The sequence below is a fragment of the Equus caballus genome, chromosome 4 (assembly GCF_041296265.1).
Source record: "Equus caballus isolate H_3958 breed thoroughbred chromosome 4, TB-T2T, whole genome shotgun sequence".
Classification (NCBI taxonomy): domain Eukaryota; kingdom Metazoa; phylum Chordata; class Mammalia; order Perissodactyla; family Equidae; genus Equus; species Equus caballus.
In genome coordinates this window covers 107,446,215-107,463,608 of record NC_091687.1, presented here as the reverse complement: position 1 = coordinate 107,463,608, position 17,394 = coordinate 107,446,215, and the positions used below count along the sequence as shown (strand labels likewise).

Genomic DNA, 17,394 nt, shown 5'->3' with positions numbered 1-17,394 from the left:
CTGGCTCCTGAGAAAAAGCTATGGGCCAGTTACCTTCATGACAGGTTACACTGAGAGGTGAGGGAAAGAGAGATGGCAAGCCTGCACGGCTGGCCCCGCGGGAACCTGGTGGAGTGCTGTTTCTCCACTTGGGTTCTCGGTCACCCCAAGAGGAGCAGCAGCACCCACTATTTCTATCCTGTTGCGCCCCTCTCTGCTTTGTATCTTCTGCCGCTCATGGGTCCTGTCTCCCTGTGCGTCTTTCAGCTTCTACCCTGCCTCCAACTGCTGACTTTCCGCATCTCACATTCAAACTCCAAGAGGATAGGATTGACGGAGCCAATCTCCACACCATCTAGATCACCCTTTGGAGCAGAGGTTTGAGCAGGCCACAGTCAACTCATCCTGGTCCAGCCAGCGGTGGGCCAGACTTGCAGTCATGTGGCACAGAACATGCCAACCTATGAGGAAGAAATCTCTAGAAGGGTCCTATCAGCGTGAAAAGTCTTCCAAGAGCACCCCAGAAAACAGCTATATAGTTAACCAGTGAGCACCTTGCCTGATCTGCTCAGTAGAGTTGGAAATAAAACCATCCACACAGACAGTTCTAATGTAATGACCTTTATCTAATATCAGCTGGCAGGTTGCTAACGAGCTTCTGCATCTCAGCAAACACTGAGATAAAGCTATATTCCAAACCAGGACGGGATATTTCCGTTTAGAATTTATATATTGCTAACTAAATTCTATAAGGCAGTCCATTGTTCAACCAGGGTGCAAAGTTTATTCCTAAAATTTTCCTGTTAGAATATTTTCACTATTTAGTATATGGCATACTGAATGACAAATTTTCTTCAACTATTGAAGGTTGGCTAATTTTATGCTTGCATTAATCTTAAAAACTGTAATCCTTGTGGAAAGAAATTAATAGCCAAATTTTCTTATACACAATAAACTCAAGCTGGCTTCTTTCTTAGAGTTTATCAGGGCACGTCACTATATTTTTTAACATCCAACCTGTTTTGTAAGTTTTCTGTTTGACCCTGACCTTGGTCATGCTGGCATCCAACTGACAAAGGAGACTTACAAACCAAGCCTGGCTCTGCCCAGCCCAGGGAGACCTCTGTAGGGCATGCTCAGGTCAGACCACTTTCTTCCTCCAGCCAAGAGCTGCCTCGAACACTCCTCACTGGTTCCTCCCCAGCTGGCTGCTCTGCCCTCGCCTCTCAACTACTGCAGTTGGTTTTCTTTTCTTCTGGGCTACCTCCTTCGAGGTCAAGCAGTAAGAGCCCTCCCCACTTTAGAGGTTCTGGGCTGGGAACCCTTTTAGTTCAGAGAAGCATTGATACTCCTTTGATGTTTCTGTTTTGGTTGACTTGCTTTAATTTCAAAAGATTTATGTAGCTAATCTTTCTTCCATCAAAATCAAAGGAAAGTTGCCCTTTCCTTGGAAATAAAATCTTTAACAAAAACCACATTAAAGAACAAGTAACAGGAAATGAACTACTATTATGAAAGAATTCAGGGAAAAGTAAATATCACAGAATAATTCGAAAACAAGGTTAAGAGGAAACTTCATATTCAGTGTCCTACAGTGTGGACAGAATCGAGCATTTAATCCAAGCCCAGAAGAGAAAAGAGGGGAGGCAAGCGGACGCGACAACGGGCTGAGGCTCCGCGCTGTGTTAGCTCAGCCGGCCCTCGGCCCTCGCAGCAGGCGTGGGGGACATAGGCTGAGTACCCGCCGTGCCAGCTCACCTGGCCCACTTGGTGGGCTTGTGAGACACAGGAAGGTGGGGTAGCTTGTCCAAGGCTGTGCAGATTTTAGGAAGCAGAGCAGGAATTCAAACCTAGGGGTACTCATTTGAAACTGAAGTCCTTGCCTTGGTGATAGGCCATTTCTAGAATGAAACTGGCATACTGGTCAATGTTTCTCTTTTCCGAATGATTTAAGATACACATATCCCTTGCAAAAATCTCAGAGTCTGAACCAACTGTATCTTGTCATCAGTCAAATAAACACCACACTTAATGGTGAAATTTGGACTGCTTAACCGCCGAAGATCAAGGACAAGACAAGGATGTCTGTTCTCACCACTTCTATGCAGCATCATAGTGCAATAAGGCAAGAAAATAATATGAAAAGCATCCAAAATGAAAAGTAAGAAGTAAAAACTACATGAATATCTATGTAGAAAAACCAATGGACTCTATAAAAAATCTACTAAAACTAATAAGAGAATTTAGCAAAGTTTTAGGATAGGAGATCAATAATCAAAAATCAATTGTATTTCTATATACTAGCAACAAGCAAACAAAAATTGAAAAATTTTTAATCCCATGTATAATAGCATCAAAATATAAAATACTTAGAGTAAACTGATAAAAGATATGCATAGCCTGTACACTGAAAAGTACTAAAATATTGCTGAGAAATTAATGAAGACTTGAATAAATGGAGTAATATGCCTTGCTCATGGGTCAGAAGACTCAACATTGCTAAAATATAATTCCTCCTAAAATTGCTTTATAGATTCAAAACGACGTCCATCAAAAATCCCAGCAGGGGGCTGCCGGCCCTGTGGCGCAGTGGTTAAGTGCACACGTTCTGCTTCAGTGGTCCAGGGTTCACCAGTTTGGATCCCAGGTGTGGACATGACACCGCTTGGCAAAGCCACGCTGTGGTAGGCATCCCACATATAAAGTAGAGGAAGATGGGCACGGATGTTAGCTCAGGGCCAGTCTTCCTCAGAAAAAAGAGGAGCTTTGGCAGATGTTAGCCCAGGGCTAATCTTCCTTGGGAAAAAAAAAAATCCCAGCGGGCATTTTTGTAGATAGTGACAAATGGATTCTAAAATTCATATGAAAATGCAAAGGACTTAGATTAGCCACAACCACTTTGGGAAAGAAGAACAAAGTTGGAGAGATAAAACCACCTGATTTCAAGATTTATTATAAAGCCACAGAAGTCAAGACTGTATAGAGTTGACATAAGAACAGACAAACACACCAACAGAACAGAAGAGTGTCCAGAAACAGACCCACACATACATGAGCAACTGAATTTTGACAACGATGCAAAGGCGATGTGGTGGAGAAAGGAGAGTCTTTTCAACAAATGGTGGATATTCATGTGCGAAAAAAAGAGAACTTCGATCCAGACCTTTCAGCACAAACAAATATTAACTCAAAACAAAGCTCAGCAGTTTTCAGAAGAACATACAGAATCCAGAATTTTTACAATATATCATCCATAATGTCCACTATAAATTACTAGAAGTGAAAAAAACAAAGACTATGCCCTGTAATCAAGAGAAAAGTCATTCAATAAAAGCAGACCTGTAAATCACCCAGACGCTACAATTAGCAAAGACTTTTAAATAACTATGATAAGTATATTTAAAAACCTACAGAAAATATGAGCATGAGGGGTAGAGATGGGAGAATTTCAGGAGACAGAAACGATAAAGGAGAACCAGATGGAAATTCTAGAACTGAAAAATGTTATCCAAATTTTTTAAAACCCCACTAAACTAGAAAGGGGAAAAATAAGGAAAAGAATAAGCAGAGGTTCAGAGACTGGGAGAAAGCTATCAAACTGCCTAAAACGTGTGAAATTGGAGTTCCAGAATGAGAGGAAAGAGAGCATGGGGCAGAAAAAATACATGAAGAAATATTGGCTGGGAAGTTCTCCAAATTGGATCAAAAACAGTAACTCACAAATCTAAGAAGCTCAGTAAACTTTTTTTTTTTTGAGGAAGATTAGTCCTGAGCTAACCACTGCCAATCCTCCTGTTTTTGCTGAGGAAGACTGGCCCTGAGCTAACATTGTGCCCATCTTCCTCTACTTTATACGTGGGACGCCTACCACAGCATGGTGTGCCAAGCGGTGCCATGTCAGCACCCAGGATCCGAACCGGCGAACCCCAGGCAACCGAAGCAGAACGTGGGCACTTAACCACTGCACCACCAGGCCAGCCCCAAAGCTCAGTAAACTTTAAACTGCATAAAAGCAAAGAAAACTACACATGAACACATAGTCAAACTCTGAACACCCAAAATAAAGAGAAAATCTTAAAAGCATACAGATGGGGAGAAAACACATTACATAAAGGAAATCGCAAGATAATAGCTGATTTCTCATCAGAAAAAAATAGCGGCCAAAAGGAAATGGAACATCTTTAAAGAATTAACACACACACACACACACACACACACACCCCGCTGTCTACCTAAAATTCTCTATCCAGCACAAAAAATAGAAATAAAAGGATAGTATGAGGAATATCTTTGTGGTGATGGGATAGCTCTGTATTTTGATTGTGGTTTTGGTTACACAAATCTACACATGCAATAAAATTGAATAGAACTACACACACACACACACACACACAAACAAGTGCATGTAAAACTGGTGAAATGTCAATGAGTTCTGTGGATTGTACGAATGTCAACTTCTCGGTTTTGATATTGCAGTATATTTACGTAAGATGTTATCCTCTGGAGAATGGTACACAAGCCCTCTCTGTGCTGCTTTTGAAACTGCCCCTTAATCTATAATTATTTCAAAATACAAAGTTAAGGAAATGAAATAAAGGCGACTTTCAGATAAATAAAGCTGAATTTGTTGCCAGGAGACTACAAGAAAGGAAATTCTTCAGGCTAAAGGAAACCAGAATCCAGCCTGACTCCCAGTCTGTGAGGGCTGCACACAGGGACTTCCTTCCAAAGAGGACAGGGTGGAAAGGAGAGAAAAAGAGTCACTTTCCAGTGGAGAAGCCTGACAAACACGCCCTCAGCCAGGTGGTCAAGGTCAACATCAACAGTGATGTCATGTTGACAGTGTGCACCCTTATGTGACGTGATGAGAATGGCGCTTTACCTCTGTGTTCTTCCTCCACAAAACCCATAATCCCAGTCTAATCCTGAGAAAAACATCAGACAAATCCCAGTTGAGGAACAGTCTACCAAACACCTGACCAGCACTCCTCAAAACTGTCAAGGTCACCAAAAACGAGAAATATCTAAGAAAAGGTCTCACCAAGGAGACATGGCAACTAAATGTAACGTGGGATCGTGGATGGGTCCTGAAATGCAAAAAGGACATTAGGGGAAAACTGAGGAAATCTGAATAACGCATGGACTTTAGTTAACAATAATGCATCAGTGTTGGTTAATTAATTCTAACAAACGTACCGCACTAATGTAGATGTTACAATGAGGGCAACTGGGCGCAGGGCACATGGGAACTCTCTACGCTATCTCCACCATTTTTCTGTACATCTAAAACTGTTCTAAAAAATAAACTTTATTTTTAAAAAAGACAAGACATAATAGCAACCAACTGCATTATATGGATTTTATTTGGATTCAGATTTGAAAAAACAAATTGTTAAGGAAAATTAGGAAGCATTAAGAGATATTTGAATTGTCCAGATATTTGGTGGTACTAAGGATTCCTCAATGGGTTGTGTTTGTTTTCAGTGTAAAAATGGCATGTTATATTTTTGAAAAGTCATCTTTCCGAGAAAATATTGAAATACTTACGTATGAAATGGTATGATGTCCAGGATTTGCTTCAAAATAATCCATGGGTGGGTGGGGAAGTGGGTAGTTCACAGACGAAACAGGATTGTCCCTGTCTTGAGAAATATACTGAAGCAGGTGATGGGCCTGGGGCTCATTGTTCTAATCTCTCTACTTTTATACATGCTTGAAATTTTCCAAACCAAAAAATGTTGCAGAAAAATTTGAAAGTCTGCCTTCGTATTTGGGATGCTTAGTTTTTAAACATCTCACTATTTGTTAAGGGATGTTGCCCATGTCATCAGCTGATCTCAAGGGGTAATTATACTTAGTCATCATTAATGAGAGTGGATGTGAATCCGTATTTTAAATGCTCCTCTTGGCAATTTTTGCTTTTTTGTAAAACTTTCTGGTCATTTTCTTGTCAGGTATGATTAGATTACCATGTTTCCCTTTAATGTGGCTGGGAGAGAACTCATACAAGGAAGAGGCAGAGACTCCGCCATTTGTCTTAGCGTATACTGTGTTTTATTCTCATTGTTAATTCATGGTTTCTTTGATGGAAATCTTTTGACACTCGCAACCATTTTGTGCGATTTAATTTAGTTTAGCAGGACTTGAATAATATATTCTGTAATTCCTCAGAACAACTCATGTGAAAAGCAACATATTATAATATCTGAATGCTAACCATTGAGGGCAACACAGCCAACTCCTCCCTGTTGAGGAAGTCCCACCAGGACACCTCTTGTACCAGTCAGGACATACCACCATCTGTCACACAGGCCATGAGGGTGCCATGGTCAATCCATGTATTACATACTTGCAAAGCTCAATTATTTTATTTTTAAAATAAAAATGATAAAACAGAAGTTCTATTTTCTTTCCTGCACACCAATGGAAGACACTCCCTGGATGCCAACATGCTGGATAAAATCCGACGCTGAGAACTCTTCACACAGGAGGAGGAACCAATAGGGAATTGTCCCTCTAAGGGTAATTAGAACTTCCCTTGGTTTATGAACACCGTGCCTAAATTGCACATCTAAGGCCCATTTGAAGAGCACATGTAATGCAAGCCTTACTGGCAGAAGCCATCACCTGTTTTATTGCAAGGAAATGGCCTGCTGGCTCTCCCTGAGCACCTCCCAGGCACTGTGCACAGGCTCGGGAGAAGGTAGGAACGGGTGTTCTGCTCTAGCCCTCTTGCCAGGCGACTACCAAGGACCCTCAGGAGACTTTCTTTGCTGGGCACTGCAGCCCTCTGCTGGGGAAAGCTCCTACTAGGGGTACTCTGTCTTGGAGAATTGGGGAGAAGGCCAATTTCATCCATAGCCCAGCAGAAACTAGATTCAAACTTTTTTTTTGTAATTTAATTTTTTGTTTTTCAAAGATTGGCACCTGAGCTACCACCCGTTACCAATCTTTTTTCCTTCTTCTTCTTCTCCCCAAAGACCCCCAGGACATAGTTATGTATTCTAGTTGTGGGACCTTCTGGGTGTGCTGTGTGGGACACCGCCTCAGCATGGCCTCATGAGCAGTGCCATGTCCTCACCCAGGATCCAAACTGGTGAAACCCTGGGCCGCCGAAGCGGAGTGCGCAAACTTAACCACTTGGCCACGGGGCCGGCCCCCTAGATTCAAACTTTTAATGAAACTCTGTTGACGATTTGAGGATAGCTGATGGATTAGTTTTTTAGGACTGCTATAACAAAGTGCCACACAGTAGATGGCTTAAAACAACATAGAAGTCCAAAATTAAGGTGTCAGCAGGGCCATGCTCCCTCTGAAGTCTCTAGGGGAGGATCCTTCCTTGCCTAATTCAGCTTCTGGGAGCCCCAGGGGCTCCTTGGCTTGTGGCAGCATCACTCCAATCTCTGCCTCTATCTTCACATGGTTGTCTTCCCTCTGTGTGCGTGCATCTGTGTCTCTTCTCTTCTTACGAGGACACCAGTCATACTGGATTAAGGGCCCACCTTACTCCAGTATGACCTTAACTAATTATATCTGCAACAGCCTTACTTGCAACTAAGATTTCTGAGAGGGTTAGGACTTCAACATATCTATTTGGGGGACATATTCAACCCTTAACAGTTAAGAACAATTTACAACCACTGCGTAGGCCTAGACATAGCCTCAGAGCTCTTTGCTGAGCCAACATCCCCCTGACGTGTGGCCTACCTCCGTGGACTCCGGGCTGGCTTACTGCACTTCCCTCTTCTGGGAGCACTCCATGCAACTCTCTGTCTCAGGGTTTGGGCCGGGCGGGTCCCTGGCTTCAGAGAGAAGAGGATCTTTTATCACCCCAGTGTAAGCTGGGGACTTGCCTTCCCCAGGATGGCCTCCTGCTAGGATGCTGAGTTCAGGCCTATCAAGGCCCTGTCAAGGAAGCTGCTCTGCCATCCACAGACCAGCCAATGAAATGACCTTGACATGTTTCCCCAAATCTGCATTGTTTGGTTTTGTATAATACCCTATGTGAGAGAGAACAGCTGAGTCTAATTCGGCTTATGCCAAGATTAAGATGAATCCAGTTCTTTTCCAGTCTTCCTTCACCAAATATTTAATAAGCAAAACAACTACAACAACAACTACACACCTTCATGGCTACTTTCATTTAGGGTTACCATTTCACATGTAAGAAGGGAAAAGAATTTCACAAATGTCCTTTTAGTAAAAACAAGCATAGCAGTGGCTTTCATGCTTCTCTTTTAGTCTAATGCAATGGTATAAAAAAAAAGAAATTTTGTATATTACCTTCAGGAATTAAAAAAATGTTAGGACTAGAAATCAGATGTCATTGGACTTGGAAATGCTCTCAGAAAGTTAACAATAATCCCGCAATAGCGAACAGTTCAAGCTGCAAGTAACTGCCATTAACTGCCACACCTAGCAACACAGAAGGGTCAGGCCATTCGAGGCTTACTGGCCAATCTACAGGTTCAGCATGAGCTCCTCACTCAGGGATGACGGTAATTACCTGAACCAATCACGTTTTGTCTCTGGAATTTAAACAGAAGAGACGGAATTCTTAGTTCCCAAGGAAACAGAACATAGTGGAAGGACCCACCAAGAGAAGGGAGCATGCAGGAGCCACAAGACAGAGCAGTCCTGAACAAGCAGAACCTGCAGAGAGAAACTGACTGGTGGCAGAAGCTCCAGCTGCTTAAAAGGGTAAGAACTGAACCCAATCAGTGGACTTACTTGAATTCAGAAGCGAGCCAGTTTCTCCCAACCACGTTCCCGTATCGATTGCAGTCGTTTCTGTGTGAATTCACAGCCTTAATCCCAAGTATTTTAGGTAATCGGAGTCATTTCTTAAGCCAAACAAATTCTCCCCATTCTGGAATAAAGGAATCTTCAAAACCCCTGTGTCTGAGCTTAAAGGGTTTTAAGACAATTGGAACATTTCTTGAATGAATTTGTCGTTTACAACTGTGCTCCTTAATCTGGATTCCTAATATTCCCAGGTTAAGGCAGTGCTTTCAAACTTTTTTTTTTTGAGGAAGATTAGCCCTGAGCTAACCACTGCCAATCCTCCTCTTTTTGAGAAGGAAGACTGGCCCTGAGCTAACATCCATGCCCATCTTCCTCTACTTTATATGTGGGACGCCTACCACAGCATGGCTTGCCAAGCAGTGCCATGTCCGCACCCGGGATCCAAACTGGCGAACCCCGGGCCCCGGAAGCAGAATGTGTGCACTTAACTGCTGCACCACCGGGCGGCCCCTGGTTTCAAGCTTTTTGAGGCAACCCACATTAATAAATACATTTTACAATGGAACTCAGTATGATGCCAGCCCTGATATCAGTTCCCCTACATTAAACCCAGCATATATGAGTTAAAACCAAAGCACTCATTCCCTGCTTACTCCCTGGCTTCCTGGCTCCAGAATCCACTATCCACCATGGAGACAAACAGCCAACGTTGCCCACCTGCAAATTCCCTTATCCTCCCTGTAAGCAGCCTCCCAAGGCCACACACAGGCTGGTGCGGAAGCACCCAAGGCCACAGCAGCTCCCTCCCAACCCATCCCTACAAAGAGAAACATTCCTTGCAACCTTTAAAACCCCACGCCTCCCCTCTTTCAGGGAGACAAGACAAAACGAGATGAGTTTGAGGGCTCGCTCTTATCTTCCCACTGATATCATCCAAAATAAAAACGCTTTCCTTGCCATAAGCCTGGTGTTCCTGATATCTGGCCCATCTTGTGTGGCAGGTAGGGAACCTATGTTTGTAGGCGGTAACAAGTACACAATACATACATAGCACATCTATAGGTATAGACTATACACCCAACAAAAGTGTCATGAAACCATACTTCTCCTTACTATGCACAGGGTACTATTTTCTATTCTGTTCTTCTATTAAAAAAAAAAAAAACGTAACACTCACTAAGCTGATTTCACAATCCACCAGGGAGTCGAGTGCCATCAGTTCAAAATACTGTGGTAGGCGGCATCCAGATCCACAGGACAAAAATGATACATTTTTCTTGAGGGTCCATTTTAAGACCTGAAGTTTTAAAATACTTCAACTAATTATAGAGTAGAATGCAAAAATCCATTAAGATAAAACACAGAGCTTCACAGATATTTCTCACTTCCAGCTGATCGTCTGGCGCTTCAATCTGTAGACCCCCGGGATATGAACGCGCACGCATCACCCTCTTCTAGGTGTACTTCAGCCTCATGGTGGCATGATTCTGCCTTAGCGCCACTGTTCTAACTCAACAAGGCATATTCATGGGACAGTCACCTCCGCATCTTCACACCCAGGAACCCAACCCTGCCCCTCAGCTTCCCAGGGGCTCCTTCTCTGTGCTCATTGGGAAAGGCGAAGGGCCGTGCAGCTGTCCCAATCAACCACGCAGGTGACTGTCAAACCGCCTGAGGACAACAGAGGACGCTCATAGGGGTAGCGAGGTATCTGCTTCTTTAGCAACCACCAAGGGTAAGGATATCCACCACGATGGAAAAGTCTCCCTGGCTGGAAATCTCCCAGTCACGTCCTCATTGCTCAGGCCTGGGCTTTTACCTTCCTTTTGCACAACCGGGGCCTCCCGGGCTGCCGTCCCTTGCTGCACTCTAACATGGGTGCCGCCGCAATATCTCTCCCCCAGCACCACTGGGAAAAAGGGTTGTCAGTGCGCCTTTTGTGGGAAATGCACCCTTGTCCCCTTCCTGGAGAGGTCGGCCCACATCCGAGGGCGAGCCCAGCAGACTTAAATACCCCTGCCCCAAGGACGGTTCGGAGTGTTCCAGCCCACGACGACTGGTGCTTGTCTACCGAATTAGCCACGCAACTGCTGACACTAAAGACGTGTTGACTTGCCCTATTTCCTGTGGGGTGTGCTGGGTCCCCAAGCTGCAGAGTTGAGACGAGAACTGGGAAGGAGCACATTTTTTAATGAAATGTGTAACATTTTAAATTAATGCATATTCCATTCTTCCCACTGTCTGATACTCATGGATGACGCTTAGTTACCACCTACATCCTCAAACCCAGACTCCCCAACGCCAATATAGCAAAGGGGTTTAAAAATAAATAAATAAACTAAAAAAGAACCAGCCAACCCACAGCCCAGCCGGCAACAGCCACGCGCCTCGCGCCTTTTAAGGGCTCAGCGGGCGCCAGACTACCAACCGCTCAGCGTTCCGCCAATCACCGCGCCTTCCACAGCTCGCCCCGCCCCTCACAATCACTGCTATAACCAATCACTGGGGAGCCAGCCTCTCTCCGCCCCGCCCATCCGCCCGCCCCCGAACCCTGAGACTTTCCAAGCCTTCAAACCTCACTGGCGCCCAACCGCGCGGTCGCAGCCGCATTTTATTTTTAGCTCCCGGGCGAGCAGCCCCGCCCCCGGCTCCGCCTCCTCACCGCCCCCAATGAGAGACGGAGTTTCCGTCGCGTCATCGCGCGGGCGGGCGGGAGCTGTCCAATCAGCGCTCGGGGAGGATTGGCGTAATTAAAAAGCGGCGGAAGACGGTGGGTGGGTCATGACGCAGCGAGTTTCAGTCGTGACTTTTCCTGGGGCATCTCGGCGTCCCCTCTTTTTTCCTTTGAAGTAAAACGCCGCCCGTCGCGCCTCCGTGCGTTTCGGAGGTGGGGGCGGCAGTCGCGGCTGGGGGGGCGGTGCTGACGCGGTCCGCCGGTCTTCGGTGGCGGCGGGCGGTCACGTGGGCGTGTTTGGGGGCGGGGCCGCACGGCGGTTCCGGGCGGTTGGGCGCGCGAGCGAAGAGCCCAGGCAGCCGCGCCCGCCCGCCCCGCCCCTGGATGCCGCTCTGCCCCGGCGCGGCAGCCGCCGATCGCAGCACAGGAGCCGCCGCCGCCGCCGCGGTTGATGTGGTTGGCCCGGGGCTGAGGAGGCCGCCAAGATGCCGCAGTCCAAGTCCCGGAAGATCGCGATCCTGGGCTACCGGTCTGTGGGTGAGTGGCAGGCGCCGCGCGGCCTCCTCGTGCCGGGCCCGGCCTCTCCTGGGCGCCGGGACGCCGCGGGCCCGGCCAAGTTTGGGGCCGGCGCGGCCATGTGGCGGCCGCGCGTTTCGTAACCGGCCGCCCGCCGCCGCCACCTCCATTTTGAGCGGAGGCGGCGGCGCGGCCGGGCCCGCGTTCGGCGGGCAGGGCGGCCGGGGAGCGGGGAGGCCGGGCCGGGAGGCCGCGGGCGCGCGGGGAGCCCCGGGTCCGGCCGGGCTGGGCGGCAGTGGAGGCGCTGCGCTCTGCGGGCGCCGCGGAGGGAACCGCACCTGTCTCTGCGCCTCTTCGCGGCTGGCTGGCGTGGTCTTTGCCAGCAGCCTTTCCGCCGCAGATTCAGTCAAGTCCGTGGGGTTTTAACAAAGGGAACAGCGCCTTGGCTGTTCTCTCTCCGTGGCAAAGTTCAGCATTTTAGAGAAAACCAGGGACCTACAGGACGTTTGGCTGCTGAGGGCAAGTTTCCCACCGAAGAAACCCCAAAGAGCCCTCTTCGGAAGCCGCTGGATGCTGCCAGCGGCCGAAATAGGAAGGCAGAGAGAAAGGAATTTCTCATATCTCGGTGTCCTATTTTTCTTCGGGAAAAAAATAAGGTCAGGTACTTGTAACCAGGCTGTTGGAGTAATTCAAAAGTTGTGTGTTTTTTTTTTTCCCTCCCCCAAAGGTTGACATATATTTGAAACCGTTCCCGGCAGTCGCCGTTTTGCTCGGCTGGGGCGGTCTGGGGTGGGGTGGGGTGGACAGGATCCCAGAAAACGAGTGGGAAAGCTGACCCGTTGAACTTAACCAGCTTCCGGGTGAGGCTTTGTCGCCTCTGACACCTGGAAGCCCGGGGGAATTACGCTTCTGTTTCCCTGGTGTCTGTAAGAAGTAACTGTCTAAGGAACATGTGCGCTTGGCCACCCGAGCGCGGGGAGGAGGCGAGCGCGAGGGCTCGGAGTCCGTGGTGGTCGCGGGAGGAGGGAACAGCACTTGCCGGAGGAAAGCTCGGAGCTGCGTGCCGCGCAGCCGGTGAACTCCCCCTCGCTTTCTGTGCTGCTTCCTCACCCCGGTTTTCCGCCGCGTGTGCCAGGGTCTCTGTGCTCTTTGACCAAGATCAGCGGCAGCATGCTTACTCATCCTTTTATCATCTCTGTCAAAGTGCTCAGGCGGGGGTGTGGGGGTGGAAATCCTAAGAATGGGGAGCAAATCAGACTGAGAGACGCTTGTGCAGAGATGGTGCCGAGAGTCATAGGGGTAACTCTTGTATGGTACAGTGCCAGATCGTAGGTACATGTTGGGGAAGGACAGGTGACAGCCTGAGCAACTGCAGCCATAAAGTAACCATGCATCAGATTGAGGCTTTTAAAGTCACTAACAGTCCACTCCCCAGATGCCCGTATGGAACCCGGCATCCAGCCTTTATTGGCAGCCTGAATCACCAAGCCCTTGCTTCTCGGTTCTTTAGTTCCTCCTTTGCATTTTGAACCGTGGGACTATGACGTGTCGTGCTCTCGAGTGAGCTCTGTCAGATACAGAGTGCCCACTAATTGAAGATAGTCTCTGAATAATCCAGTTACAGGTGACATGTACCTCGGTGACCCGATTTCAACTCAAAAGAATGTCCCACAGATCCTCGTTTATTTACCCCTTGAAATTCTTGAGATAGTGATTCTAGTTTTCAGTAAGCAAATCTAGTGTTTTATCACTGTTTTGCTAAAGAAGGTCCTTATGTCCAGTTGAAATCTATTCTGTTTTATTTTTCTTCTAATCATCCTTCTCCTAAAGCCCTGATGTGACAGGTCACTTTTAACCTTGTCTTCACAAACGTTTAAACTTTAAACTCCTGTTAAAATACTGTGCTAAATTAGCCTCCAGTGGAATACAGAGTAAGTTCTAGTCCCTATTTGCTATACCCTCCGTATGTCATATTACTGTAGCTTCCATTTTCTCCATATATGTGTTCAAGTGTAGGGATGATTAAAGTAAAAGGTATTTTGGAGCAGTTGCATTACTCTCAATATTTGCATTTGATTTTAAAGTTGTCTATCTTTGTTATGAACCAGACACTTTTTAATTTGTGGAGTCTTTTGTTTTGCCAGCATCAAAAAAGCGAGTAATTTCCTGATTGCGTGTATTAGCCACCCTTCAGAGTATTATTCGGGATTGAGACTTCTAGGAGTTTACTGACACGTTTGCTTGCACATGGTGCTGTACTAGAGAAATTTGAGCGTATGCGTTTCTGGGTTGTGTTAAGCTGTGATGCTAAGCTGTTGTGGCATGTTAGGCTCAGCTAGAAACCACACCTTTCTTAGAATGTTCTCTGGATTAAATATCTTCTGCCAGTTTGACTAGGAGAGTACTTGTCAGTGACACTGTCAAATCACAAACTTTATTGTAAAAGTTTGCCTTCAGATAAAACTATTAAATGCTATGATTGTTTTACTGCTTGGCTTTCAAGTTTTGTATTTTTTTAAAACATTGATAAAACTACCAGTGAGGAAAATGTAATTCTCAGGTAATTTATACAGCTTTTCTCCTGAAGTACTTTCCTCTTATTTACAATGTTAAGCTTTTAAGGACACGTCACCTGTAGGGCAGGCTGGCTTTCAGGGAGTGCCTGGTATTCATTGTTTCAGTGATGGCCACTGTACCAGCTCCCTTCCATCCGTTGTTTCTAGTACAAAGGTAACTAAACTTAACCAAGTTAAAATTGTGGTGCCAGCTAACTATGTTCAAATAAAATCTGGCACGTCTCTTACTGGAATCCTCTACAGAGAGCTTTGATAATCTAGTTTACCATTAGACCATAATCAAAAGGTTATTTGTTGTGTGTAAGTCTCTGAGGTTAACAGGAGGGACAGGATCACAGGGATGTGAAAGATCGTAAGCGAGAAAATGAAGCCGCTCTGTGGCTTGGTAAAAGGCCGTCCAGCAGAAGTAACTCAACTTAGTACCTTGTGAGAATGTTTTAGGTAGTAAGGAAGATGCATCCTTTGACTTGGATACTTAATAGGTAAAGATGTCATTAAATTTGTTCCCAATACAATACAGTCTCGTTGTATTCTGATTTAGTGTCTATTTTTAAATTATCCTGTCCCTTTCTGAGGCATTTCATTGAAAATTTAAAGGTAAAACATTGTTTGCCATATATAAAATTTATTAGTATGTGAAACTGTGTTCAGGTGCTTAGTAACATTTTGAGGTTGTGTACTTGTGGGTGGGGGTAGTCCTGTAATGGTCACCTTGTGTTGAAGCTTGAAATTAACTTGTTTTTCAGCGTCATTTATTGTTCTGTACAAGAGAATAATCAGAGCCCGCATTTGTGATTATGACTTTCTAGTGCCAAATGTTATTTTGACGTTTTTGTGGCTTATATCTATCCATACTTACCTTCATCACTCTAAAAAGGAACTCTGTACCCACTGGCTGGGACTCCCCATCCTTCCCTCACCTCAGGCCCTGGCACCCACTTAACTGCTTTCTGTTTCTATGGATTTCCCTATTCTGGACATTTCATATAAATGGAATCAGACACACTTGATCCTATGTCACTGGCATCTTTCAGTTAACATAAATATTTTCAAGATTCATCCATGTTGTAGCATGTATCAGTAATTCATTCCTTTTTGTTACCAAATAATATTTTGTTATTTGAATATGCCACATTTTATGTACACATTTGTCAATTGATGGACATGTGGGTTGTTTCTACGTTTTGACTTATGGATAAAGCTGTTATGAACATTCTTGGTCAAGTTTTTGTGTAGACATGTTTTCATTTTTCTTGGGTATATTCCTAGGAGTGGAATTGCTGGGTCATATGGTAACTTTATGTTTAACATTTTGAGGAACTGTCAATCTGTTTTCCAAAGCAGCTGCACCATTTTGTATCCCTATCAACAGTTGAAATTGGCTTCAGTTTCTCCACATCCTCACCAATATTTGTTATTGTGTCTGATTTTAGCTATCTTTATGGGTGTGAAGTGCTATCTTACATGATTTGCAAGTACTTTCTTCCATTCTGTGGGTTGTCTTTTCATTTCTTCATGGTATCCTTTGAAACAAAAAGTTTTAAATTTTGACAAAGTCCATTTTATCTGTTTTCTCTTTTGTCGCTTGCGTTTTTTAGTGTCATACCTAGGAAACCATTGTGTAATCCAAGGACATGCAGATTTACTACTATATTTTCTTCTGAACATTTTATACTTTTACATTTGTATCTATGATCTATTCAGAGTTACTTTTTGTATATGGTGGGAGATAGGGGTGCAACTTCATTCTTTTTTTGTGTGTGAGGAAGATTGGCTCTGAGCTAATTCTGTTGCCAATCGTCTGTTTGCTTGAGGAAGATTGTCACTGAGCTAACATCTGTGCCAGTCTTCCTCTATTTTATGTGGGACGCTGCCACAGCATGGCTTGACAGGCGGTGCTAGGTCCATGGCTGAGATCCAAACCTGTGAACCCCAGGCCCCCAAAGCAGAGAGTATGAACTTAACCACTACACCACTGGGCCAGCCCCACACCTTCGTTCTTTTGCATGTAGATAGCAAGTTATCCCAGCATGTTTTGTTGAAAGACTGTTCTTTCCTCAGTGAATTGTCAAAAACCAAGTAACTATAAATATAAGGGTTTATTTCTGGACTTGCTTCCTTTGATCTCTCTGTCTGTCTTTATGCCAGTATCACAGTGTCTTGATTACTGTAGCTTTGTAGAAAGTTTCAAAATAGGGAAGTGTGAGTCCTCTAACTTTTCAAGATTGTTTTGGCTATTCTGCATCCCTTGCATTTCCTTGTGAATTTTAGGACTAGCTTATCAATTTCTGCAAAAAAAAAAAAAAAAAAGCAACTGGGTTTTCATAGGATCTTTTGCAGTTTTGCAACTATCTTTAAATGTCTGGTCTAAAAAACAACTGAATACTGATATCTGCTTCTGAATTCATTCCGTTGCAGTACGTTACTCTAATGAAGTACGAATATGAAGGAAATCTGGCCTTGCACAGATACATAGTTGGGAAAGGGAGGAGTATTTGAATAACTTTTTCAGATAATTGTGGATATTCTTTGATACTCGCCAAAACTCCATAGGTGGTTGTTTCTTAGAGGTTATTGTGATGTGCAGTCTGAAATCATGGATGAATTTTGTCTGCTGTTACATGTAACTCCATTGATTTGCTTTGCACTTTGAATGGATCTTCTACGCGTGCCTCATTTTATAACTTCATACATCGGTCATTTGGAAAATACGTATTAGTTCACTCTTACACAGATTCTTCCACATTTTGACATATTTCAATATACAGATACTTTTTTAAAATCACATTTTTTAATATCACCACCAGTTTCAACAATTTAAATATTGGGAAGCTGTTAAGCTCTCCATGAGTAATGCAGGTTTTCCGAAGTGTTAATTTCCTCTTCAGAGTTTGAATTTGATCA

The 17,394-nt window shown here is 44.8% G+C and overlaps 1 protein-coding gene across 1 annotated transcript in view; it reads left to right on the top strand.

Annotated features, from left to right (window-relative positions):
- The first annotated feature begins 6,869 nt into the window (after positions 1-6,869).
- The window catches only part of RHEB (Ras homolog, mTORC1 binding), a 49,586-nt gene continuing 39,061 nt past the window's right edge, over positions 6,870-17,394 (top strand). The window contains exon 1 of the mRNA XM_023640024.2: positions 6,870-11,935. Within this exon, the coding sequence (XP_023495792.1) occupies positions 11,884-11,935 (52 nt within the window). The 5' untranslated portion in view covers positions 6,870-11,883. The remainder of the gene's footprint in view (positions 11,936-17,394) is intronic.